General features: G+C 35.5%; 1 protein-coding gene across 1 annotated transcript; it reads right to left on the reverse strand.

The window, feature by feature from the left end:
• Positions 1-5,282: 5,282 nt before the first annotated feature.
• Positions 5,283-24,451, reverse strand: Sirt7 (sirtuin 7). The gene is made up of 9 exons (XM_067084115.1): positions 24,316-24,451; positions 20,907-21,004; positions 20,273-20,363; positions 19,187-19,311; positions 17,861-18,032; positions 14,071-14,171; positions 13,087-13,222; positions 12,151-12,271; positions 5,283-10,107 (listed from the first exon to the last, which is right to left on the reverse strand). Exons 1-9 carry the CDS (start codon positions 24,418-24,420, stop codon positions 7,271-7,273), a joined length of 3,786 nt encoding a protein of 1,261 aa, XP_066940216.1. The 5' UTR covers positions 24,421-24,451; the 3' UTR covers positions 5,283-7,270.
• Between the last annotated feature and the right edge of the window lie 3,531 nt (positions 24,452-27,982).

Here is a 27,982-nt window from a genome sequence, read left to right on the forward strand (position 1 = left end):
CATTTATTCTCTTGGCTGGAAGGTTTTGGAGATTGAAGAACCAAGCTTAAAAAAAAACTTGGAAAATCTGACTGCATAAATTTGTTCCTTCAATAGTTTTGATGGTACAATACTAAGAATTAGGTAAAACTTGCTTTGAAAAGGAATTTCTACATACTAAATAGGGAAACAAAACATCAATACTTTTAAAAGTAGTGTTACAGTGAAACAGACATTGGAATAATTGCAGCGAATAAGGTACCATGCAAAGAAACAGGATGAACAATAGCTATATGTACTACAGTATGTAATGAAAGAAGAACCCTATGAACTGAACATGAAAATAAATACAAAACTTACGTCTTACACAAACAAATTACCTTAGGTAGCCTTATCCTTTGGTTCAAAGCATTGATCACATACATTTAATAAGGAAGACTTCCCTAGATGATGACAGATGTCCCCTTTGGTACAGTTAACATCTTTGTGAATGCCAATCTATATGAGTCTTTACTTCAAGAAAGAAAATATGGTAACCTGTCAGCCAAACCTCTTCTCACCATTACATCCATAACTAGCTCTCTGGTCTACTATGTACTAACATGTAAACTATAAAACTCTTCTCCTCACCAGATTCTCCATCCCATGAAAACACCTCATTTTTGGGGAGGGTTGTTTATTCCCAGCAAGGAAGTCCTCTTAGAATATATTTCCACATGGTAATATATGTATTCCCAGCAAGGAAGTCCTCTTAGAATATATTTCCACATGGTAATCTTTTGTTCATACTCTCCAACAAACCATTCCTATCAAATACATCATCTCTTTAATCACCTGCCTTAGTATTTGAATCATCCAGCACAAGCACCTTTCCTTGTTCTTCAAACAGAGCAAGCCATATTTCCAAACTTTCATGCACACTGTAAATTTCAAGTTTCTCACTCATACGTAAAACATGAACGCTTGCTGTGATTTGTTCTCATGCTACATTTAATTCTGCCACAAAATCCTTTTGGCAATTTTCACCCAACTGCACACATTACAAACTCTACCTTTTGTCTTGTCCTGCAACTCTGTCATCATGACACAATCACTCTGTGATTCCCAAAGAAAGATGGTTTAACCAGACCACTGAGCTGAATTACATCTCATCTAATATACTATAGCTTTGTGAAAACTTTATGCTATAATTGGATAGTGGCAACTTTGATTACAACAAAAATTTCTTTAAAAAATTTGTGTCCACTATTTTTCACCCTCTCTTCAGTGAAATTTGTGCACTTACAAATGAGAAGAGGCCCATATGCCATTGATAAACATAATACTTATCATGGTCACTCTTAGCCTGCTATGAGACTGATGTTAGACATAAACAGATAGGATGCTGGGGAATAAATACGCCTCTCAGGAATACAAACCAGTTTTGCTTTGAAAAACTTATACTGGGGCAAGTCTAAGTTTCTTAATTAACTGAAGCAAGTATACTGATGGAAGCACATTAGGGACGCAGGATTTTTAACCTTAATAGGGTTTTTATCCTCACCTATTGAGTACCATCCTATTCTTCCACTAATAACTGTGGTATGCAATCAACACTTCAAATTGAAGTGTACAGGTATCTAAGGCAATGGTTTGTTTGAAACCAATACAACGTAAATTACCATTTCTAAGGTGTGAAGCAGTTGAACAAAAGGTGTTTACTATGGTAACTTCAAAGAAAGACGGAAAATGCTAAAGATAGTGAGGGTAATATGAAAATTAACAATGACACATTATCACTTTTTTCTATGGAGGTGGTAACTTATCTATGACATTAACCATAGCCCTGTAAAATACATCACTAATCAAGAACATACTTTTAACCATTTTTACCATTACTGTGCTTTTGCAAAAAAAAAAATCAAGACCACTTTCTCTAAACCATTGACATCTAGAACATTTCTACAGAATAAACTACATTTAAAAGTAACATACAACCAATTTTGTCATACAACTATTTTCCCAAACAAATTTATATAGCTATTAATTGCAGTGCAAATGGTTACTCTTGTTCCATATTAAAACATGAAAACTGGACAACTTTGAGCTACAAATATCAAGATCTGCAGTACAAACCGGTACATTTCAAATTTAAACATTTAACACTCCAGTACAGTACTGTTTGCTCTTAAAATAAGGTATATCACATACACTTGCTAATATACAGAAAAGTACAAAATAAATTAAGATTAAATACGGCTATTAACTATTCAGTAATAAATGACATTATACAACAAAGTCCTGCTTTTTATTGTATGGTTCATCATTGCATATCAGGTACATTTGTGAAACCTACAGCTATGCTACATAAAACAAAGCAATAAAACAAATGAACACAAATCAAACCCAGAAAACCACAGGGAATAAGGGAATCGAAAACGCCCAATACAACTACACATGTACCCAAAAAACTGAAGGTTCCTTGCAGGGTCACTTAGCTGCACTGCTTTCTGCCTTTTATCATCTGTCCCTACTGATCTCTTCCCACCTGGCTGTCTAATTTTCCCTAATTTTCACCTTATTACGAAAAAATCTTCAAGGTGAGCCCTACAAGAGTTCAGATAGTGACACACTGGTACTGGTACACTTTACAATGTTATTCAGCTACACCAACAGGAGAAACCAAACCTGGCTGTCTGTCTGAAGTAGGCATGAGGGTGTAAGTAAAAGGATTTGTGATCAAAATTTACACAATTGTCATGAGAAAACCTTTAATATGCCTTCAATCTCATTCCCAGTGATATCAAGCTGTGATAGTTAATGAAGAGACATGACTTTTAGCCTAGGAAAACAAAGTCCATGATAAAATATCACCATGTCAGGCAAATTAGTGTAATATGAAGTTAGATCTGACAAACTCATAAAAAATCCAAACGTCATGCACATGAACTGTAGTCAAAATTACTTTGACAGGATACCAACACCCTTCAGTACATATGTATAAAAGTGATTATTTGTATTAAAATGTTCAAAAATGCAGCCAACACAGTCTCAAAACTATATGTATTTTCAAGAGGAATTTAGAAAGTTTCCTTTCAAAGTTCAGCAACTTTGTGAAGTGCTTCTTATAATCTTAATTACAGTGTGAAAGATGGAATGCAGTGAAAAAGTATCATCTATGCAACCAGTAACAAAGACATTCCAATAACAAGAATGATGGAGCAAGTGTTTCCTACTCAGTGGCTAAAAAGAGTTGTCTCATGCACTAGTAAAATAAAATTACGACATTCATTATTCAAGATGTGACAGGAATTAAAAGTACATACCTGAGGTAAGCTGTGGCATTAAATATTCAAGAGTTGTTGATTGAAATTCAGTGAGTGATGGTCCTCAAAAGTGTGACCTGCTATGAGAAACGGTGAACTGATGCTTATGATAAGGCAGAAAATGGTGTCAACTTTGTAATACAGTATATCAAGAGCACTAAACATACAAGGTGTCATACAGTCATTGTAAGAATGATGGTAATAAGTCCTATATATCCGTATTTTCTTGACAAACAAGAATGGAAGAGACACTTAAAACAATTTACATGTGAAGTAAAAAGGATAACACACAACTACATTATTACTGAAAGAAAGTTGTACTGCTACAAGCAATAGAACTCAAAAGACAGATCTACATACAAAAACATATCTTTCCTTATTATTTCTAAGTCATACATAAATCTGAATGTCCCTGTTAACAGATTTCCTTAACACATGGTGATATGTCATCCAACAATGTACATCCTTTTGATCTATAGAAATTCCAACTCTTTATTCTGTACTGCTAAGCTTTTTTGACTAGACCATGACATAATGTTTACTGTATTTTAAAATCTATATCATTCTCAATTTGAATACAACCAATGATCTATATCATTCTCAATCTGAATACAAATTAAAAATATACCAACTTCCAAACAATGATGTCAATAAGCATTTTACATTTTAACAATTTTAACATATTTGCAGTTCCCTCAAGTACTTCTCCCTACTGGCTGAGAAACATGAAAATAATTTCGGCTATGAATTTTAATGCCTTTAAAATAATTTCATATGTAAAGTACAATTTCCAGTAGGCAAAATGCTCAGATTAAATATGACTATTGCCTCAGTCACGAAAGCTAGTTTAGCCAGAAGCAAAATTTTTCAACAAATGAGCACTGAGGAATGTATGGCTTTTGTATTTACTGATAACATCTGAAGTGATTAGCAAAATAACCAAAATTCACTTGTCATGAAAAACTGATGGCAAGCTAAAAAATGTTAATGCCTGCACATTACATACTGCATAATGATTTCCTCAATTAAATGCTTCTTCTGCAGTTTCTAATGTATGTTTATAAAGTACCTATTCAGTTTCTCTATGTTGTCAGAAATTTTCTGAGTATCACAATTATCGTAACTATTAAAAAAATTGTATTCACAGAAAATTTCTCGTGAAAAACTTCAACATATGCTAACCTTTACATATACCTCCAGCAATTCTTTCTATTCTGAAGACTAAGACTAATGGCTAAAGTTATTTTCAAAACATTTTCTACATTGGCTAAGCACGAATGCAAAAGTGCAAATACTGTTGTATGTAGTTACCATCATTTACTGCACTGGAATCCTTGATACTAAATATAGTGGCCATCACATGATATTTCTTACATGTGGATGAAAATCAGATGAAAAATACAGCCAAAGACTGACAGAGCAAAACTGCTTTGATAGCAATACTGCAAGTATGATAAAGAATCTGATATCAAACAGTGCAACGATTGTAAAGTTTGCAAAAAAAAAAAAAAAAAAAAAAAAAACATACAGTACAGGGTGATCATAATTAGCAAGCAATGATGACGAAAACTGTATACCATCAAAAAGAGCAGGCCGTTTCCTTTAGCTCATATGTAAACAATGCTAAAAAAACTGTGGTATCTAACAACACAAAGTTTTCATAATATACCATTTCCATCACATCACTAAAATAGAACAATGGTATCTCAAGAAAAATAGATTAGTATACCAATAAATGTGGAAAGAGTTGTTATGTTACCCACCCTGTATTTCTTCTTGATCTTTCTAAAAATTCTGTCAAATATGTCCTATTCTCTTGAGGGCTTCCATTCCACAACTGTGATCACAAGAAGAAATATACATTGCTGTTGAAACATCATACTAACACTTCAATTCTCATTAAAAAAAAAAAAACAAGGAAAACTGTTTTCTCGTCAGTAACAAAACTTTTTTATAAAAATAAACAAACATAATTCAAATACAGTATTACAGTATTCCTTTTTGTCCACCAAACAATGAGTTTCCTACATAAAATAACTAAAATATACAAAAATACTTCACTTAAGCAACTGGTGCCTTCTTCATAACAATGAGATACCCATTCGACTAAGTACAGTACTGTATAATCCTGGATTCTTTATAAAAAAAAAATATTTCCTCACAACACATAGCCTGTAAACAGCTAAAGTTATTAATGAGGAATGATAAACAGCAATCACTATCTAAACTGGCTTCAATCAGGAGGCAAGAGCAACCCATTCTGCAACAAAGATGCTGCAGCATTTCTCTCATCAGTGCTTGGCAATGAGGTATAGATTCCTGAGTACCTCTGCAGCAGGACACAACACAACACTTAATACATATAGGCAGTGATTATGAGGAATTCGGTAAACTATCACCTAGAGTTAGACTACATTATACAATTACTCAAGCTACAAACAGTTTCTTATTCCTTGAGTTATATGAACATTCTGCACCGCATAAGTTTGGTAGAAGTAATTCTACATGAACCTATGATTTAAATAAATGAGCACTCCCTTGCTATCCATTCCAGCAGAAGAGTACTACCCATACATTAATAGAGTATTACCATAATCACTTCAGAAACATCCCCTTGCTTCTAACGTGTGGTACCCTACACACGTTAAATTCACAATCATTTTTATGATTCAAACAGTAGCAGGGAGGTTTCAACGCATGTCCAAACAGCAGACATCTGAGCAATTAAACTGCAAAGTACAGTACTGAATACTATATGCAAATCACAGTTTCCACTTAAATATTCAATTTATTTCAAATCATGAATCTTCAACATTATGAATCCAATCTTACATATTAAAATTCAATATATCCATCTTCCTTACATGTACCTGACACAGAGAGAGAGAGAGAGAGAGAGAGAGAGAGAGAGAGAGAGAGAGAGAGAGAGAGAGAGATAAAGCATTTAGATTAATGTAAATTGTGAAACATTTTTAAAATAACAGATTTGTAAATATTTTACTGCACTTTGCAAATAAAAGAATATACATGTAGCACTGAAATTTCAATTATGCTCAACGAAAAACTTACAACACAAAAAGGTGGTTATCAACAGCAGTTATTTCTGAACATACCTGTACCAACAATATGCATACTGTACATGAAAGTAAACAATACTCTCAAATAACTTACCTTCAAAACTTGTAGAACTGTATCCAATATCAAAACATGTTTTTTTGAAAATTTTCAAACCAAATACAATATGGGATTTCTGCTTTCAATAAAGAATAGGGGCAAGAAATTCCTAAAAATCAATTAAAACTCTTGTAAAGAAAATTTGAAAAAAGCATTAAACTGGTATAAGAAATTTACATTAATTGTGAGGAATGACAGAATCCAATCTCTACCAATAACAATAAAAATGAGCATAAAATGAAAGTAAAGTAAATTCACTACTAAAACAAACATTATTGTCACACCATAAAAAAAATTCTATGTAAATCACAGAACTTAATAGAAGTTGCCAAGCTGATCTTTAAGCCTGACTGTTTACAAAATATACTTCTGCTGGACTTGTAAAAAGAGGAATATCCCATACAAAACAAGTTGATATACAGTACCACACTCTTCGAGTGTTTTATTCCTATTTTAGTGCTTCATCACTGTCAATGCCTTTCTGTGCATATCTTTACAAAAAACCGTTATATTAAAATCAAGGAAAAATACAGTACAATCATTTCTTTCATGGGAAAAGTTAAGAAAATTAAATGGTATAGAAGGAATTTGCAAAATCTTTGGCTTCACCATTTTCCATATCAACGTCAGTTCAGTTTTGTGCCTATTCTATGGACTTTCTAGTCCTTGAAAAAACTGTGCTTATCTAGCAAAAAATAAGATGCTTTCTAAGATGCTAATGTTTCAAGGATTTATTTCTCTGCCTTAAATCATATTCACAATGATGTCATTGAAAGTAGAGAATCTTCAACAGCAGTTTTGACTTTTCATCATCATATCCTTGTTTTCTTTTTCATGCCTTTTCTAAGCCCCTTCCCATACCAGCCAGGCGCAAACTTTTTCTCTTCCTTTTCATCCTTCTCTTTCACTTCCTCCACATCACTCATTTTCTGTTCCTCCTCTTTCGGTTCAGTGTCCTGTTCCTCCTCTTCATCCTCCTCCCCATCTTCATCCTGTTCTTGCATCAGCTCAAATTTGGATTTTCTCTTTGCTTTACTCCTCTCAAAAGTAAAGCTCTCCAGTTCTTTCTCGAACACTGGCTCGTATTTCCTATAGTTGTAAAGCCGTCTTCGTCTAAACAGCTCCCTTGCTTTCTCAACGTCTTCACATTTCTCCCTGGGAGGTCTTTCCCTGGCAACTTTACACAGTTCAGGATTAGTACCACTGCAGTGACACCTAAACACTTCCGGCTCAACAATCACCTTTGAGTCACTTGAAGCTCGCGTTCTGCTTCTTGTAACACGAGCCACAGGGGGGCTATCAGCTCCATCACTACCTTCCGACGCTCTCATATTTTCCGAGTTGCTATTTGATGAGTTATCACTCAAAGTGATACATTTCTTTTCAGGAGTATTATTGCTATTTTCTGTATTACTGTTAAATCCCCAAAACCATATATACTTAACATCCTCATTGTCACAGCCTTTAAGCTTTCTCTTGGTTGAACCTTTCTGACGGGCAACACTATCATTCATCGCCTCCGCGCATATGTCCTTTAAGATAAAGGAACTAGACTTTTCAGAACTAGGATTTAAGTCACTTCTGGAGACATTGAAATCAAGTCCATTTTCTTTCTTCTGTCTCACAACTTTTCCATTTTTCACTTTACTTGGTAAAGAGTTTGAATTCTTCCCCACATTTGTGTTACAAAAACTCTGATACCAAAGATCTTTCAGTTCTTCACTTTCAGAAAGTTCATTCCGTTGGAAAAATTCAGATCTAGGAAATTTCACTTTTGTTAGAGGAACACCAGACTTTGCAGATGGATCAGAATCTTTATCATCAGCACTCTCTGCATACGCTGTTTGAATGATGCCATCAACTATGTGTGTTCGTACCAAGAGGCTATTATCCATATCCTGAAAACCATTTCTACCTAAGGATTTGTTCTCAAGAACCTGCAAACTTTCTTGTTTAGTTAAATTAGTACACACATCTCTCAATCTTTCACTCACAAAAGAATTGTAGAAATCAACTAACTTAGTACCACCACTACAAGTACCTACAGGAACACCACCATACAGTGAGTCTCCCTTGATACCGGCAGGATTATCACTTGGTACAGGATTAGACAATGATCTATGGCAACTGGGAAGACTAGAAATTTTTTCTTTGTCAACAGCACACATCTCTTGGGTAATAGTACTTCTCACATCACTTAAATCATTACAGTTTATTCTATCCAAATTTTTGGGGTTTGCATCAAAACTCTTACAATTTACTGGGAGAGAAAGATCAAGAGGCTGTTGGCCTTCTGACAGTGTCTCAACACTTGATTTTCGTTCGGCATCACTACGGGATTGTCCTACATAATTCATTTTGTTTTTGGAACTGCCTAGAGATCTAATACAGAGGCCAGTTCCATAAAATTCATTCTGCTGAAGGAGAGCACGGCCTTGCTGAGCCATCTGAATGTTAGTCGAGGCATAAGCTAATTTGAAGTAGTTCGTAGTACTGGAATCACTAGATACATTTGTGTTTATATTTTCAGCTCCCTCATAGTCATCATCAGATTTCTCACTAACATCCGAATCTGATGAGCTGTCACTGGTCTTAACAGGGTCTAGTCTCGGACTTACTATATTTCCACTTGCTTCATCACTCAGCCAGACATCATCTCCTTCGGAAGTTTGAGGCTCCTCATCACTTTCTGAGAATTCACTTTTTGCATCATCTTCTACAGAATCTACATATGACCCTCCTAACCCCATACTTGAGTCAGCCATGGCTTCCTCAAGCGGTTGGCTTTTCCCTTCATCATCTTCCAATGAATCTTCAAAAGATTCTATGGCAGCCCCTCGATCTGAGGCTTCGCTTTTTACGTCATCATCTTCAAGAGATTCCTCTAAAGACATTGCATTGACTTCATTTTCTGAAGCTTCACTCTTGACTTCCTCTGCTAACATGCTCTCTCTGAAGGTTGTGGAATAGGGTTCATTCAAATCAATACTTTTACTCATCAGAGCTTTGTACAGCTGCCCAAATCCGCAAGTCCAAGCATCGCCATTGTTACCATGATTTTCAAATTCAACATCATTCAACTGCTGTTCAGTTTTGATAGGCTCTTCACTTTTCATATTTAAAGCACTACCATCTGTGGCATCTTCCCTCTTACAAAAATTATAGTTTGTCAAATCCAAAGCAGTGCAAATCCCATTAACATGACTAACATCATCTTTTGACTCACTTTTAACACAGTCCAACTCATTCTTTATTTCAGTTTTCACTTCAGTTTTTATATCTTCGGGAGATTCTGATTCACTTTTTATCAAGAGATCCTTGTTCTCTGAAAATTTTTCCTCATCATCCTCAACTTTTCTCCTTTTATTTTCTTCCACAATATTACCATCACTGTCTTTCCATCTCACATCACCTTCAGATGCCTGGGAAGTGCCTGTGCACTCCTTGGATTTATCGTCAGTGACATTCTCAACATCTGGTTCCTCATCATCTTCCGATGGAGGGACCAGTTGAGGACGAGTTGATATATTAACCTCAGCTTCGTGAAGTGGGGTTGCCAAGTAGAAAATAGGGTCGTTTGCACGACAGTAATAGGGTAGTTCATACCCCATTGCCTTCATAACTAGGGCCATGACCACATCACACTTCCCTAGAAAGAGTATAAAATTTTTATCTACCTACTTGGTAATACACATTTAATTAGTTCCTATCCATAATCAAAATAATGCCATGAAAGAAACTATTGATATTCTTGACAAAGAAATTAGGACGATTATCAACTTTTAAAAAATTAAAGTCACTTTTAACATTATTACATGACACAAACATCAAGAGGTAAAAAATGGTATACTGACTCATAAACAACTAAGTTAAAACATGTCTTTACAGATAACTTGGCTGATTTAAAGTATGAGGACCCTAAAAGCTAAATAAAATTGAAAACTGCATGATTTTAAATTTTTGTTTCATATATACAAACTTCTTATTACTGGACTCAATGTACCGTAAGAGAGATTAAGCTCTGATGGACTGGAAAAACTTTGAAGTACCAGATAAGAAAACATAAACTGTAAATCAGTTCTCACTAACAACTGGATACTGACTACATGTTTATGATTATCATTATTATTATAAAAAATTATTTTTCATACTGTGTATATAATCCTCTTGAAGATGGTAATCATGAATAGCTTTGCTAATCGCAAAAAAGAGTCAACTGAAAACATCTCATTATCTCTTTATATACCCTTCTTATATCATACAGGGGATAGAACTGAAAATATTTGCTAGATGAGACACTGGAAGTAGAAACTGGTCTCACTGCCTGGGTAATTACTACTTTGCTAGTTTGAATGGGTAAGACCACATTTTGTCCCACGTTCAGGCCAGCTACAAGCATCCGTTATATAATTAAGATATATTTTTAAATAATGTGAACATTCCTTTGCATTACAATTGTTTGATAAAATCCATAAATGTCAGCTAAATTGGGTTGTGGAACTTGGACCCTATCAGAAATTTCCTGCTCAGGTCCACACAATATTTAAGTTTGTGCCAGACTGGTACTACTAAGGCTAACTCATTCATCCAAGTGACAATATCTGTTGAACATTACATTTAACTCATTCATCTAAGTGACAATACCTGCTGATTAACTCATTCATCAAAGTTACAAAACCTGTTGAACACTAAGGTTAACTCATTCATCTAATTGACAAAACCTGTTGAACACTAAGGTTAACTCATTCATCTAAGTGACAAAACCTGTTGAACAGTGTTCCCAGATGCAAGAAAAGGGGAAAATGCTAAGCCATAAGATTCTGATTTACCCAGGAAACAATGAATTCTTCAGGAAAGATGGTAGTTTCTGTTTGCGTACTTGGTTTTGCAATGACTATGCTAATAAGGGATAGAGGTCACTTGGTCATCTGTGAACATTTGCACCAAAAATAAAACAGTAGAGTAATTATTATCAATCAAACTTCATGGGGAAACAAACACCTTGTAATCTTACAATACAAATTGCAACAGGACTCACTATTTAGGTAAATGATTGTTCACAAAATGGTGAGTCTGAGTATAAGACTATAGTGGGAGATTTAGGCACATCTACATGACTGTAAATGTGGGAGTACCTTGAGCAGTGCCTCCTATCTTAATAGATCTTTCTGCATAAGTCAGCATTTTCATCAACAAAATACACCCTTTCCTAGTACTTCCAGATAGAGCCATACCTTTCCAAACCTCAATATCTTACTGGCCATCTACTATACTTACTATATTGATCATAACCAATGAGACTGGTTAATTAACCCAGTTGACTGGAATGATGGTAAAAATGCACAGAAAAGAAGTCCTGAGTCATTCCAGAATACACCAAAATACCTGCCAGTGATGGTATGATTGTTTCATGACTTGAAAGAAAAAAAACAGTCATTCTTCTTTTCCTAGTCCTTGGAAATTTAAGTTCCATTACTATTACTAAACTAACAGGGACTAGAAGGCTGTTATGAGTTTATAGGTTGCAGATAAAATTTGGTTTAAATGAAACATAAACAAAAACAATGATGATCAAGACCAAAAAAAACATCTGCAAGCACAGAGCTGCAACTGAAGGATGTAATGACACAATACCTGAAGTATGATTTGCTCTGTGTATTCAAGGCCAAGAATTAAACTTAGAAGAGCTTACCATTTATCTTAAGTGTTGCATCCTTGTCCTTCGGAGTCCACTGCAAGTTTACAATATACAAACTTGGCCTCTTCTTTGGAGGACGGTCCATTTGCCAAAGCCACGGATACTTCTTTAACACCTGCGTAATATCACCACATTATTCATTTCATGAAATGTATACATTCTTATGTAAAGTACTGTACAGAAATGCATATCCGAAACATGATGAATAATACTCTGGACACTTAAAACTTATTAATACTTTTGTTTGTCATAAAAAATGTCCAGTTTCATTTAAAAATATAATAAATTTTGGTTTTTTGATTTTGTAACAAAATTTCAAAATTACTATATTTTACATTCTCCATTCAATTATAAAAAATCAAGTTAATAAAAATATCAATAATATTTATCTCCAATTCCAACTGCAAATCATAAAAAGAAAAAATTTAATAAAAACATCTTAATATTTGAGATCTGGATGACATTCAATTATAAAAATCCAATGATATACAACAAATAACTTTTCTAATAAATATTTTAGTCCAGTCCAACTGCAAATCATAATGAAATTCCATTAAACTCGAATTTACAGGTGAGATGCAAACATCTTAACCCTTTGAGATTTGGATGACAACCTACATCCTACCCTTTATGATTCCAATGATATCACCAACAAATAAGGGTTTTGGAAATACCACACATCATTTTGAGTTTCTGCTTTTGTTGTTTCCATTTTTTTGTTACATTCTACAATAAATTACATGTATTCAGCTTCAAAATGAGACCAAAACTAGCCTTATACCAAGAAAAGATTCAGAACAAGTAATAAAAGATGGCTACATTCATAATCATTCAGTGGGCGCTTTGCCACAGGTGAATTCTGGGAAATCATCATAAATCTCAAAAGGGTTAACATGGCAGCCTTTAAAAGATAAAAATGGGCAGCCTTACCTTTAAGCTAGACCCTAAACACAAGATTGTATCACAAGCATTAGCGGCTTGGCACGCTCCTTGCCAGTTCAGAGGCCATCTCAACTTTCCACGCTCGCCAAAATGTACAATGGTATCTATTACAGGTTCACCACATCTGGATTGAAGGAGGTAATAATCACTTTAGTTTATGAACAGTTGATTTAGGGGAATATAGATTTTAATTGTATTTCACATGCTAGCAGCCTTTTACCACCTCCCCCCAAAAATTAGCTTACCTGCATTAGAATAGATTGTACCTACTTTAATAAGAAAAATTGTAGAGAACAGTATGTTACATGAAGAGCTCCATTCAACACCTTAGCCAACTGCAATACTGAACACTCGAAGGGTATGACTGGGCTATCCTGATGGGTTTCAATTACATTTCAACTCTTTATAGATGACCATTCAATTCTATCTACAGCTTCTGGTCAAACATCACTTTCAGAAAAAAACCACAGGTAGTCTTTTTTATAATGCTCCAATTTTGTTATATCTTGTCATATGTGACAGGTAAGGGGAAATTTTTGTTCAGTTACGGAAATATTGATATAATATGTATCACAAAACTAGGAATCTCCTTTCTTACTGAATATTTAGTAGAGCCTTTATCATTAAATTTCTTTATAAGATTAAAAATATAAATGATAACACCTTTTCAGTGAAATATGTGTTAAGTTACTTGCACTTGCATCTACCTAGCTAATTAATATGACTTCATATTTCATATCAGAATGAGGGTTTTCTGTTGCATATTTAGAGAAAGACAGAAAGAAACAAGAAGGACTATTATTTAAAACTCCAATGTATTTGGATATAATAGGGAAAACTTTTCTAGCATATTTTTCATATGCACTATCTTTCATAACTTACAAAAAAAATTGATAACTGCGGTATTCACTTTACAAAGTTTTCCATTCAGCAAAAATAAAGAAAACTCTACTGTAACATGTCACTCATTACCTATAGCAGCGCCGCCCGGTCGTGTGTTTAAAAGTTGATGTTCTCTCCGTAACATCAAAGGTCCTTACATATTCTCTCGCTGGAACGCAGTTTTTACACACCTGCAAACACATGAATAGGTTTCATCACCATAAATTCCTATTACCTATAATCTATATTAATTCAGCATGAAGTAGAATACATTAATAATGACTTCTCTGAAACTGCATCTACTTCTAAGACCTCATTTTTCCTTTGTCATATTCTACTTCTGATACATAATGAACCTACCATGTTTTGAGAAAATTCATATCCAAAAAAGACCATTACAGGCAGTCCCCGGTTTACGACGGGTCTGGCTTACGACGTTCCGAGGTTACGACTCTTTTCGAATATATTCATCAGAAATTATTTCCTGGTTTACGACACATGTTCCGGGGTTATGACGCGTCGTATGCCGATCCTACAGAAGAAATATGGCTCCAAAACGGCAGAATAATAAAAATTTGGAGGCTTTTTTGATGAAAAACTCAATAAAAATGCAGTTTACATCGTTTTCAATACACCCAAAGCATTAAAATTATGGTTTTCTAAGGATTTTTGACGATTTTCGAAGATTTTTCGGTTTGCGACGCGGCGTAAAAACAGAACCCCCGTTGTAAACCGAGAACTGCCTGTATTTATAATTGAGCAGATTTCATGGTCATCACAATCTAAAACACTTCAGCCTCTGTTCACAAGACAGGCAGAAAGAAAATAGCAATCAGTCACAACTGTACAAATTATGTACGCATGGATCCCAAAGCCTTTAGTAGTTAACTGTCTTGCTCTTTGTACTCAAACCAATCCTAATATATAAGAAACTCTTATAATTAACAGTGAACTGAACAGATCCTAACATTTGGAAACAAACTAGAATAGCTGGCTTATCATTTGCACCCAGCTAACGCACAGCACCAGAAACTTAAGAAATAAACTAAACATTCTCCACCTAAAAGTAAATGAACCAAAATGGTAGTGCTGTTCCAGTCACATCAACAAGAAAAAATACATATAACACTTTTATATTATCCACAGTGGAGGAAAACCCTCCATCCAGGAAAGCATTCTACCTAAGGTAACGTAATAAAAAAAAGTTTCACTAATAAATTAGCGTATAAGCACAAAACAAATAAGATGGGATGAGAATGATAACATAATTTAGACAGTCCCTGACAGATCAACCAGCCAAAATGTCAAGGGAATTCAACTGACCGCTGTGAACTGTCGTATGGATGCACAAAGTCATGCAGTTAACTGCCAGAGACTGTGGTATCAGTGCCAGTGCTCACACAGCTGCTATTTCTTTCTGACTTTCTTTTAAACACGGACTGAAGTATTTGGGTTTTTCTTGACCACAAAACAGGCTTATCAAGAAAAATGGGTTTGTGAAAATAATGATAATGATAACATACATTCAAACATGAAAATATCCTCTGGGAAAAAATATGAAAACCTAATGTTTTCCCAAAGAATAGGAACTACATAAATTTTAAGAAGGAAAAGTAAGGGAAATTTATTTTGTTCACAAGTAAGCTATTTACCCAACGAATAGTATGTGAGAATGTTTTGATTTTGTGAGCAGAATTTCACGTAAAAGATGAGAGAACAAATTTTCCTGCAGTTTTATAAACACATCAACTACTAAGGGATTCACAGCCGGTGAAACATGGTTTTTTAGCAACAACTTTTTATCAACGCATCGTATAAAGGTGAAAATTGGCAAGTGTCTATTTTATAACCCTACCTAATTTTTGCAAGTATTATTTAGTACCTAAGTTCAATAGTTTTGATATTTATAGAGTAAAACGAAGTCACTGACGCCGGAACCGTGAAAATCACAGACAAGTATCCTAAAACAATTAGTGATGTAAACATAATGTGATGTTATGAGGCTCCGCCCATCCACCAGGTAGGCGATGAATGGATATGTTTACACAGTGTATGCTTCAACAAATTCGATAATGGCTAGCAGGATAAGGAATTGTCCCTGTGGTTGCAAGACTGCATTTGTGCTATGGCTTGCCACTTTGTATACAAGCGAGAAGACCCGTGGCAAGATTTACTATAGCGTGAATAGGTAATTATTTCTATAGTGGGTAATGGTTGTCTGGCCACCCCAGAAGTGTGGGCAGGAGCTGTTAGACAACATGTCATTTTGAGGAGGAGTACTGGAAGTCAGACAATATCCATGAGAGTGTGGAACCAGTCATCACTGACATCGCTAACAACAATGAGGATGGGAATGATGACCTCTTCCTTGAGAGTGACAATGAAGAATTTTGTAAATAATTATGTACAGTGTTAGACACTTTATTTGTACATCTAAAACATACTTATTAAAGTACAATGATAATAACAATATGTTCCTCATTCAAACTGATTTCAATATATTTTCCTTTACATGCATATCAATATAAATCATGTTACATTTGATTGATATTAAGTAGGTAAATGATAGCTTGCCTCAAAATCTTGACTCCTACCATTACCATTTATTTGCAGCAAGTATACGAGCACTGTTTAGGGTGCTGTATGATATAAATAAAAAAAAACAAAGAAAAGTACCAATGGGTTACAGTAACTGAAATTAAACAAAGGTGTTGAACTTTGCAGCTCTAACAACTGAGGAAAATGAGGTATCATTTGCTTTTCTTTTGAATTCTACTTCTAGTGACCACTTCTGACTTGCTGCAAACAGAAGGCTATCATGTTGAAACCTGAGGTAAAACAAAATGGATTATTTTCCCACCCTGAATAGATGTAGATCTAACAAATGAGTTATAGACTGGCTCTTTATGTGGATGAAATTACATACACTGAATTATTTGTAAAGTAGAAACAATACGAATATCAAGAAAATGGAAGAAATCCAAGCTAACACCTTAGTCCCAACAACTGCTGTGGAAGTTGCAATGAAACCTCCACAAAATTATGATAATAATAATAATAATAATAATACTAATAATAATAATAATAATAATATTGAGAATGATAATGCTGTCAAGGGGATGTTGACAAATCCTGCTTGTCATCAATGATATCACTGAAGCCTAGGATGGGTACTAACAAGGCCAAGAGAGACAAGGTCTACCCAATTGGATGGAGTTGCCTCCCACCTGGGGTAACTACGTAGGCGATGACATATCTTAGAGGCACCTGCTCATTGTGGCAATTCACCTGCTGACACAATAAGGAAGTAGACAAAGCTCCGCCTACATGGTGGACTTAGGGGGAAGTGAGCATACCTTGTCTTTCTCTTGGCCTTGGGCACTAATATCAATTAGTGAATATGTCATCGGCAAGTGGGCAGAGCCACAGTGAAGAGACGTTTTCCCCATATGTAAACTTTTCTTCATTGTGGGTGGAGCCTCATGAAGTCACAGGTTAATGTCACTATTGTGTTCAAAACCCTTACCTGTGACTTTGATGGCTCTGGCACAGGAAACACTTTTACTCTGATAAGTACCAGAACTATAGAACTTAGGTATTAAATAGTACTTGTAAAAATTAGGTAGGGTTATAAAATTTATACACTTGCTAACTTTTAGCTTTATCCTATGCTTTTGATAAAAAGGTGTTGCTGAAAAACTATTTCATCGGCTCTGAATCCCTTAGTAATACACTGCTAAACACATTTACCTATAAATCTCTACATGTCATAAAGCTCCAAGCCACTGCTTCCTGAAAAAAAAAAAAAAAAAAAAAAAACTACCACAAACTTTTGATGTAAAAATTCACTCTTCCAGTAACTGCAAATTTCCAGTCTTACCTCTATGTACATATTTCCATGCACCTCTGACATAGCACTTTTAGGTAGACCAGACCGTAAGTGCAAACCATCACAGTTCTGAGAGACTACATGTTTCACTATGCCTTGATGGTACAAAGCTGACAAGGCCATATGCGTGAGTGTTGGTTCAGCAGCAGACAAGTCATGATGCCTGAAAGTAGCAAATATTCCATAAACTCTTTGACAAAGGAAAAATTCTACAATCAACCATCGTACCAAACATGTATATTGCTTTATGTATATCACATTTTGGTATATATATCTCAAGCATTTCTTCTCATGATTATATTTTTATTTGAGATATATGTTTCAATAACTGCAAACACAACACTCTTAATTACATAATCAGTGGGCAGTCCTTTACAACTTAAAAATCATATCAGACATAATTGTTGCTCTTTAAGCACAACTCTCATTTTACTTAATCCTTACAATGATGCAAAACCAGAGAAGATTCATTACCCATACAGAAGCAAAAATTAGGGAACCAAGAAATTTAGGCTACATGGTTAAGTACTGGGGAACTTTGTTATCCAGAATGTACAATAGCAAAAGAAGGAGTTGGATTGGTTGCTGGACAGAGACAAAAATTAAATAAACAGTATAAGAGGTGAAACTGAAAAATTAAATAAATGATAAAGTAAACAGGACATGGAAGAAAGGATGGAAATGAAACTGAGGCTAAAAAAAAACCCAAAGGGATGCTTTAATTCCCTTTACTAATGCCTGTAGCTAACCATGTAAGGTCCACTGACAGCACAACTCAGCCATGCATTCATAAATGCAAACCAAAGATTACAAAGTACAACCATGGGCTATTTTTCATGAAGATAAACTAAAGATTGATTCTCGAAGAATGGATTAGAGTGAAATACAACAATGATAGCCTACCTGAAGTAATAGTAATCACAAAACAGATTTTAATCAGCTATCATAATTTGGTGGCAGTTAACAACTATAGTAAGGTGTTCAAGACATAAGTGAAATAAAGTTTTTAGTTTTAAGATAGCACTATCTTGATTTACATTAATAATACATGCAACATTGTGCAAAGTAAATGATGAAACAAAAATATTTTTCTTGCAGGCTATGAATATAAACGTCTAAATTGCTGGAATGGAATGCCTTTTAGAATCAAAAAAATAACCCCCAAAAATTATAATTGGCCAAATTTTGAAAATGGCATAAAAAATTGCCATATACAGACCATAAATAAACATTATTTAGCCATAACAGAAAATTAATAAAGGTGCTACACAAAATAAGCTACATAAGACACACTGATCTAAGGGCATTACAACTCACCCAATATCTTGGCCCTTCTGCAGAAGAGTCCAGATCCCATTGGGACCTCGATAGTCGGGGATGGATGCTGCGGTGGATATCCCCGCTCCAGTATAAACCACAAGAAATTCAGCATCATGAATAGCCTGAAAATCCAAATTATCTTTACTACAACAAAGCAGTTTATCGAGACTGAGGTATTACACTTCTAGACTCTCACAGGCTTGTTCAACGTCTTTGTTTTCTAAAAAAGAGTGCAAAATATGAGTGATGTAAAGTTACAGAAGCTGGACAGTCTGGTATATAAAATCAACACTAAAGTTTCAACAGTAAAATGCTGCAAATTTTCAGTATCATCTGCAAGGTGCCATGTGCATAAGACTTCCAAGCCACCTTTAGGAATGTGCCATCAAGAAGTCCTGATACCTTTAGGAATGTGCCATCAAGAAGTCCTGATAACTTTTTTCTGCAATTTCTTTACATTACAATTGGCTTGTAGCCTATGTACAGTACAGTATATCACTTTTACTTTTCCTTGGTCCTATATCTAACAACTTACAGTAATTATGTTTTGACAACCATAATTGCAAAGACCTTTATATTGCAAGCTAATGAAACTATACAAATGGCCTAGGCTAGTCTGTACTATATAGGTTTGTAGAAATCCACTAACTGATGTCACCCAATTTTGAAATCAGGTTAGGATGTGGTTTACACAAAAACACCCCGCTTTCAGCCACCCATGACTCTATAAATAAAGGGAATGACATTTACCTGCAACTGCAGCAGTTCTTTAACCTGGGATTTCTTCATTTATTAAGCTATTATAAAATGAAAGTTGAAATGACTGCTTTGTTGTTTTCCCCTACAGATATCCCCTCTCAAGAGACATGGCTTAAATGTGAAAAACTTTCATTACTCATATGATGCACACATTCATTTATAAATAATAGGCATCACTGCCATGATCAGATGTATAAAATACCTAGTCTACAAGTGAACAGTATTTACACATTGATATGCACTGAAATGAGTAAAACATAACATTGAACTCATCCTACAGGATCTACGCAACACATTACAAAAGAATGTAAATAATTTTATCACCTGGGCCATCTGCTTGCACTTCTCCTCCAATTCCTCTGCAGAATCCTCCAGTTCTGTTTTGCGAGACAGCCATACTGCACGCTTTTCTTTCCTGAAAAAGAAATTTAAATGAATAAACAAATTCTCAAAATTTCAGTATGGAATACCATAAAATCCATTTTTAAAACTCATGTTTTCGACTCTTTTCTTTTACAGTTACAGTATGTGAATAACCCTAGAAATTACAAGATGACTTGGCTATTATTTTGGGTGTGGCAGTTTGTCAGACAGAAGCTTTTATAGAGGTGCAAAATTTGTGAGGAACTGGAATACATGGGAAAGCTAATACACATCCTGGCAGTACGAGATGTACTGTACAGAACGCATAGTTATTGATGGGGCATTTTCTCCTTGGGGATATTGTAATCCCCAAGTATTGTGACTTGAAACTAATAGATGTAAACTAAGAGGTCTGTACTTCAAGTAAAGACATAGGGGCAAGTACTTACATAAGAACATTAAACATGGTACTAAGCATTTAATTCTTTACTCGGAAAAATGGAGTGTCTAAAAATGGATAAAACCTTATAGAATCCTTTGTTTCAAAAGAAAAAACACATACGTTACTTTTAGCCAAAAGCATTAGTCTACCTACCTTTTATAAAATTGTTCTACAAGTTCGGCATTTTCTTCTAGTACACGCTTATCTTCTGCAGTTAAGGATTCATGCTTTTTCCTCAAAATCGACGAGACCTTCAGTGAAAACCAGAAAATAAATGCATCACAAATTAATGTAAGCTGCATTTAGGCATCTAACAGTCATCTCAGTTCCATAGATACAAACCTATTACATACTCTAACTATAGCCACAACTAAAACTTGGGGAGAGGGACAACTAATACAGAATCATTATTTGAAACAGTTTTATTCACTCTCTTAGTACTGATAAGACATATTTACTAATCAAGGAGGATGCTCACAGAAAAAAGATCAGTTTATAGCTAAGAACAAAATTTCTTATGGAGGGAAATGACCCTAATTCTTCAACACCACAGTAAATCCCATTACACATCATTATTAAGCCAATATTTTATGCCAGTAATATAATAAAGATCTATGGTCTGTAGCTAGATTATTTCTTTTGCTAGTACACTAATATCCTTATATCTGGACATGGTTGTTTTCTGGTACTATTGTAACTGCAGAGGGACTTAATTATCTTAAAATTTAGCATAGTTTGGGGGGAAAATGATCCTGAAAGTAAAACACATGTTTTTGAAAACTCTCTTAGCATTACAAAATTGATATGAAAACTTTCAAAGTTTTGGAATCTCAACAATTTTCCTCCCAGTTATTGAGTGCAGCATTGGTATTCCAGCTCATTTTGCTGTTGGGCGATGTCAGCTGTGGCAAATGAAGTATCTTTTGCATATGGACAATGTCGGCTGTGGTAAATGAAGTCTCTCTTGTGTATATCTTTTTTTCAAGATCAAAGGTCAATGGGAAAGGTTATTTCATGACCCTTTTCTTCCTTAGGCATGAAAATAAAAAAAAAAAGAAAAAAAAAAAGGAAGAAGGGCTGGGTTTACTAGGACTGGAAACATATGCAGGAAATTTGGCTAAAGGAGCCTTATGCCAAACCGTTGTATGCACTGGAGATGTCAAGGGCAATGGAAAATGATCCACCAAATCATGTGGGTATTATGGCAAATATTGTACTGTATTTACAATTCAATTAATCACTTGGAGACATATCTGTTAGAGTGCATATTAATTATACAGGGTAATTCACAGGCATCACACTTCCTGTAATATGATACACGGGACAACAATAATGTGGTGTGTGTATTATTATAATGGCCTTCTGTTGGCTTCTTGATCTCTACAGTAGTTGTTACATAACAACTTCATCTATATACAGTTGGTCAACTAAAACAATGCCAATAGCTGACTTAGTAGCCACTCAGTTTTTGAACACCATCAACCAAAGAACAACTGCATAAGGATTACCATAACTAACTTTCACATTTGACATAGTACCATACTGAATGATTCATACAGCTGTAAGCTGTGACTGTACTACTCTAACCCAGGTCCATCTAGAATGAAAAAAACGTAAAAGTAAGAATGGAATGGAGTTATTGTAGAAGTAAATGAACACTGTTAGGATGGAATTATCTAATTTATATAATTTCTACATGCAGTACTCTTATACAATACAAAAATGCAATATCTATGGCTTATTCAAAATTTTCAACAGATTATGCAGAAAATGTATAGTTCTTACAAAGGGGCAGCCACTTGGGAGCCACAGATCATAATAGCCTACTTCCAATGTTTAATTTACACTTACGTTAATGCCTGTGGCTAATCCACACATACAATGTGGGAATGATTATAAAAGATTCACACCCCAGCCTGACCTTTGCTAATGTATAGTGCCACGTCAACAATCAAAAGTTAAAGGTACAGGCTGTTAGGTATATCAAGTTCAACATCATAAAAGCTATTTCATGAATTTTGAGGGAATGAAAGGGTCTGTTTTTCTTGAACATTTCCATTCACTCTAATACACATTTTACTTGAATCAGACTATGGCTACACCTAGATTAGGTACCTTAAAAGTTCCAGGACATATTAGGAAGTAAGAAAAGAAATTGCAAATTGCTGGCTGGGATAACATCCTAAGGTAGTCCTAATCCCTTGACCTACCCTAACCCAACAAGAATATGGGTCATGGGAACAACACTGTCACATAGTAACAAGAAGTGTAAATAAATGCAAAATGGAGCAGATGCAAGGTAGGGAGACGGGTAGGTATATGAAATACGACTGTGAAAACAGGATAAACTTAACGTTTTCTAGAATGTTGTGTCCTGACCTAACCAGACCTTACTTTCCTAACCTGACTTAGGGTGCCATACCTTGACCTGGCCCTGGGGGACTTGGTCTCACCTGGCCCCCCAAAAGTAACACTGAATATTGAAAACAGATGGTAAAACTTTACTTTAGTTGCGCGGCCTAATTCCCATCAGTCATCGGCCGGGACAGGTTCCTGACATATACACAAATATACATGACTTTTCCTATAATGCCAGGTCCTAACCTAACCAGATCTTACCTACCTAACCTAACTTAGGGCGATGTGCCCTGACCTGGCCAGTGGGGCGAACCATAACCTGTCTCGCTCGGCGACTGGCGGGAATCAGGCTGCTCAACTAAAGTAAAGTTTTACCAAACAGATCAGCGAAACCTAAATTTCTGTTCGGACATGTGGTCTGGCACTGGCTACGACCTAAGCAAATCAGCCTTAAACCTAACCTTTCCAGTGCCCTGACCCAACCAGAACTTGCCTTCTTAACCTGACTTAGGCTAGGGTGCTGTGCCCTAATCTGGCATGGGGGGGGTTTGCCCATCCTGGACCCCCAAAATAACACTTAACATCGACCACATGGACTGGCCTAGGCTACCCCTAGTAGTAGTACGGCTACCCGACTCTCCCTACTCAGCATACCCAGCGGAATTTACGGGATGGCGTACCCTACGACCCAATAATGTACCTTGCCTCGAGTAGCCCAATTTCTTTAGGTTAGCCCACGTATGGCCTTGGCTGGCCAGTCAATAACGTTATACGGTACGCTAATCTTGTCAGTAGGCTAACCTTAAACTAGCCTATGCGTGATGACCTATATAAAAAATACGTAAGAATGAATGACAAAAAGAAAACCAGACAAATGACGCCAGGAGTTGAAATGAATTACGGGCAGAGTAAGTCGCTCTCATTTGCATAACCACATGAAAGACACGTCAAGCAACCCCACATTTTCGGTCACTTCTCCCCCCAGTTTAATTCATAAACCTCTTGATGACCGACCAAATCACGGAGGATCAAAACCCAACCAAGTTAAACGCCAATATCCTATTATTAACTTAACGTCAACTTCGAATAAAATGCGACTCGGAAAAAATTTTTTCCCGAAGCGAGGACGACCTCCTTCCTCTCGCCGGTGTCTTGACCTCATTTTGGCTTAGGGCCTGACCTTGACCTCTGTGCTGAGACTTACTCTTTTCATACGCGTGCCACTTTTCTTTGATATATTGAGTGTAGCAGTAGCAGCGGCCTTCCTTTTGCCAGGCTCTGGCGGCTGGCCGCTGTCTGCCTCCTCCATCTCTCTCTGGTGTTTACAAACACTGACAGCAGCAGACAGAGGCATTACACGTGCAAGTAATGTTTCTCTCCGAAGAAACGACCCCTTTGTCAGCAGCAGTTTTTCCTCATTAACATCGAAATTTTTACTTGTAATTCCTTCTAACTTCTGTATTTGTCCATTTCGAGCATTATTGTAGCATGAAATCAACTGTCATACTCCAGATGAAATTATTTGTGTGCGCTAAACGTGTCTACAAGTTTCTTATTTCTTTCCGAAGAAGTTACCCTTTTGTAAGGAGTCTTTTTCCTCATTAGCGCTGAAATTATTGCTTATAAAGCCTCATAACTTCTATATTTGTCCATTTTAAACGTTGCTATAGTATAGAATCAACTGTCATACTCCAGATAAAGCTATTAGTTGGCCCTAGACGTGTCTACAAGTTTCTTGCAGGTAAAGAAGTCGACCTCTAGCGAGGAGTCAACGAACTTCCATGACAGAAAACGATTATTTATGACACATGGTTTGAGATCGGGGACTAATTTAGATGAAAACATGCCATTTTTCACAAACATTTACTTTAAGAATATATAATTGGCAGATATAAACCATATAAGACCTTAATTAATGTTTTAAAATATCATTTCTTGAATCGAAATTGTTGTTATACGCTGACGACTCGTAACTGAGTTCCACGCTTAAAGTTAAACGCGTTTTAGATGAACAGCGGTCATTTTTCACAAATATTTCCTTTAAAAATAGTATGATTGGCATATAGAAGCGATATAAGACCATAATTAATACCTCGAGACATCCTTTATCACATGGACAATGTCTTTTGCACGCCAACGACTCACAGCCTTCAATATTTATACGATGGAATGTCTTACGAGAACTAAAAGTAAAAACACCCACCTTTCTCATCTGTTATTTTCATTCATTAACTAAGACGCACTGGAACTGTTGACCCAATGGAAAAATAAAACAATTCCAAAAGAATTAATAGTGCTACCTCAGGTTATTTAGATTTGCGATGAAGTTGAAAAAATTTTTTGCTAGGTTAATCCTGCCATGAGGATGCAAAATGATTTCTTATCTCTCACCATTCGTATTATTTACTTCAGCGGAAATAAACTAAAGTAATACAGTTACATTCGTGATTACGAAAATTCCTATGAAATATATGAATTAAAGTAAGGTTAATTTATTCTTGTATTCACAAATCTAATAAAAACATGTGGTATCAAGCTGTTTATTGAATCATTTACAGAGAACTTATTGACAATTCAGTTAATTAAAACTGTCGTATCTAGGGAGGGGTTACTGAGTCGCCCGCAAAGAATTGAATGACTCCATTTAGCTCATTAAAATCTGTGGTATCAAGCTGGTTACTCAACGGACTTCGCATAATTCAATTAATCGACTTCATTGAATTGATTCAAACCCGTGATATTGAGCTGGTTAAGGAGAGATCTACTTAGAACTGAATAACCCATTATATTGAAAATAAAACTTACTGTGTCAGGCTGGCTACTCAGTGCAGCCAAGCTGATGTTGAGCTGTTTTTCAAACTAGTAGTTTGAATTCAAGCCACTAAATTAAATAATCGTTCGTTTTACTAGTATATCCTTGTTCCTACCGCCTCGTCCCATAAACTGGATTGCTTACTTTTCTGTTTTTGGAGAATGAGTCGTCGTAGGTTCCGCGTTGAGTTACCTCTTAACTGAAGGAGACCAAATGATTAATGTTTTCGAAACTTGCTAAATTGGGCTGTGATGATACGACCTCTCTATCTTGCCCTTTCACTGCCTCGAGTTGCATTTCTTCTTCTTCTTGAAGGTGAGTTGACGAATGTGTCCGTTTCCCTCATTTATTTATTTATTTATTTATTTATTTATTTATTTATTTATTTATTTACTTATTTATTTATTTGTTTGTTTATCTATCTATTTATTTTTTATTTATTTTTTATGCAGAGAACTGTGTTTTTACTTTTATTAGCTATATGTACAGTAATCAGTTTTGTATCCCTAACTATTCAAGTCTGTTGAAGTTCAATGCTCCCCCAATTCATACTGTTTGCCTTGTTTCATAAGACTACTACTACTACTACTACTACTACTACTACTACTACTACTACTACTAATAATAATAATAATAATAATAATAATAATAATAATAATAATAATAATAATAATAATAATAATAACAGCTCTACACATGACTTACAATAAGGTAAATGAAAACAAAGACTCCTATATATGTGTCCTTTATTTTTGCGTAACCTTAAACCAATTCTACTTTTGCAATGTATGCCAACATAAGCAGATACCAAAGGCCTTTTTTCACAAATCATGGGGATAATCGCATTTTTTATTACGTCTAATTTGGTTTTATTGAAATACACGAGTATAATACACTTGTAATACAAATCTATTTCACATGGGTATAGATCATAAATAAGTAGGCTAAATGAGATAGTATTAGCTGAAAGCAGGGGTTGAATTTGATTTAAAACTTAGGCACAGAAACATTTGAAAGACTACCATAGTCTACTATCACATACCCCGTAGGAGGGTAGTGCCGTCTGTGCTTCTCACGCGGTGCACTGTAGACATTACTAAAGGTTCTCTGCAGCGTCTCCTCGTCCCCTAGCTGCAACCCCTTTCATTCCTTTGACTGTAACTCCGTTTATATTCTCTAAATATTACTTTCCTTAACCCTTTCCTAACAATTGTTTCATAGTGCAACAGCGTGGGTTTCCCCCTGTTACACCTTTAAAACCTTTTCACTCTCAATTTCTCTTTCAGCCCTGAATGACCTCATAGGTCCAAGTGCACGACCTCTGGCATAAATTCTATATTCCATTATACTGCCATATACGAGAATATTCCTGTAGTAAATTAACTTAGAAATGGGTAGAAGGCAATGTGCCCATGCTTATAATAGGGATTCCATAAAACGGACAGCTATGTACAAAGAAGTAAATGAATTCCTTAGGAATCACACTGACCAGACGCCTGTCCAGAGAGCGATGCAATAACTCTCACGGCGTCTTCCAAGGCTCCACATGACCGAAGGATTTCCAGTTGCTAAATAGTCGTCTGAACTATCTAGATTGTCTAAGGTTTACGTTTACTGAACGGTTCCAGTGAATTCCTTAGGAATCACACTGGTCTGACGCCTGTCCAGAGAGCGATGCAATAATTCTCACGGCGTCATCCAAGGCTCCACATGACCGAAGGATTTCCAGTTGCTAAATAGTCGTCTGAACTATCTAGATTGTCTAAGGTTTACGTTTACTAAACAGTTCCAGTAACTCACTGAGGACGTACGTGTTATTATAGTCATTATCTTGAGAATGAACTGAATTCGTATCATCGTAAATTTCCTGTGACTGAAATTTAATCTATGTTGGTTGAGTGGAGCTGATAAGTTGCCTATTCGAATCGAGTATGGTGTTGTGTTAACATTCAAGTATGTTGTTTATCTATGCATAAATTTATGGCAATTTTATTTTCAAGAGCCTTGTTGCATTATCACTCTATAAAACCCTATTGAAATCCTACACACACACACACAC

The sequence above is a fragment of the Macrobrachium rosenbergii genome, chromosome 41 (genome assembly GCF_040412425.1).
Source record: "Macrobrachium rosenbergii isolate ZJJX-2024 chromosome 41, ASM4041242v1, whole genome shotgun sequence".
Taxonomy (NCBI): Eukaryota; Metazoa; Arthropoda; class Malacostraca; order Decapoda; family Palaemonidae; genus Macrobrachium; species Macrobrachium rosenbergii.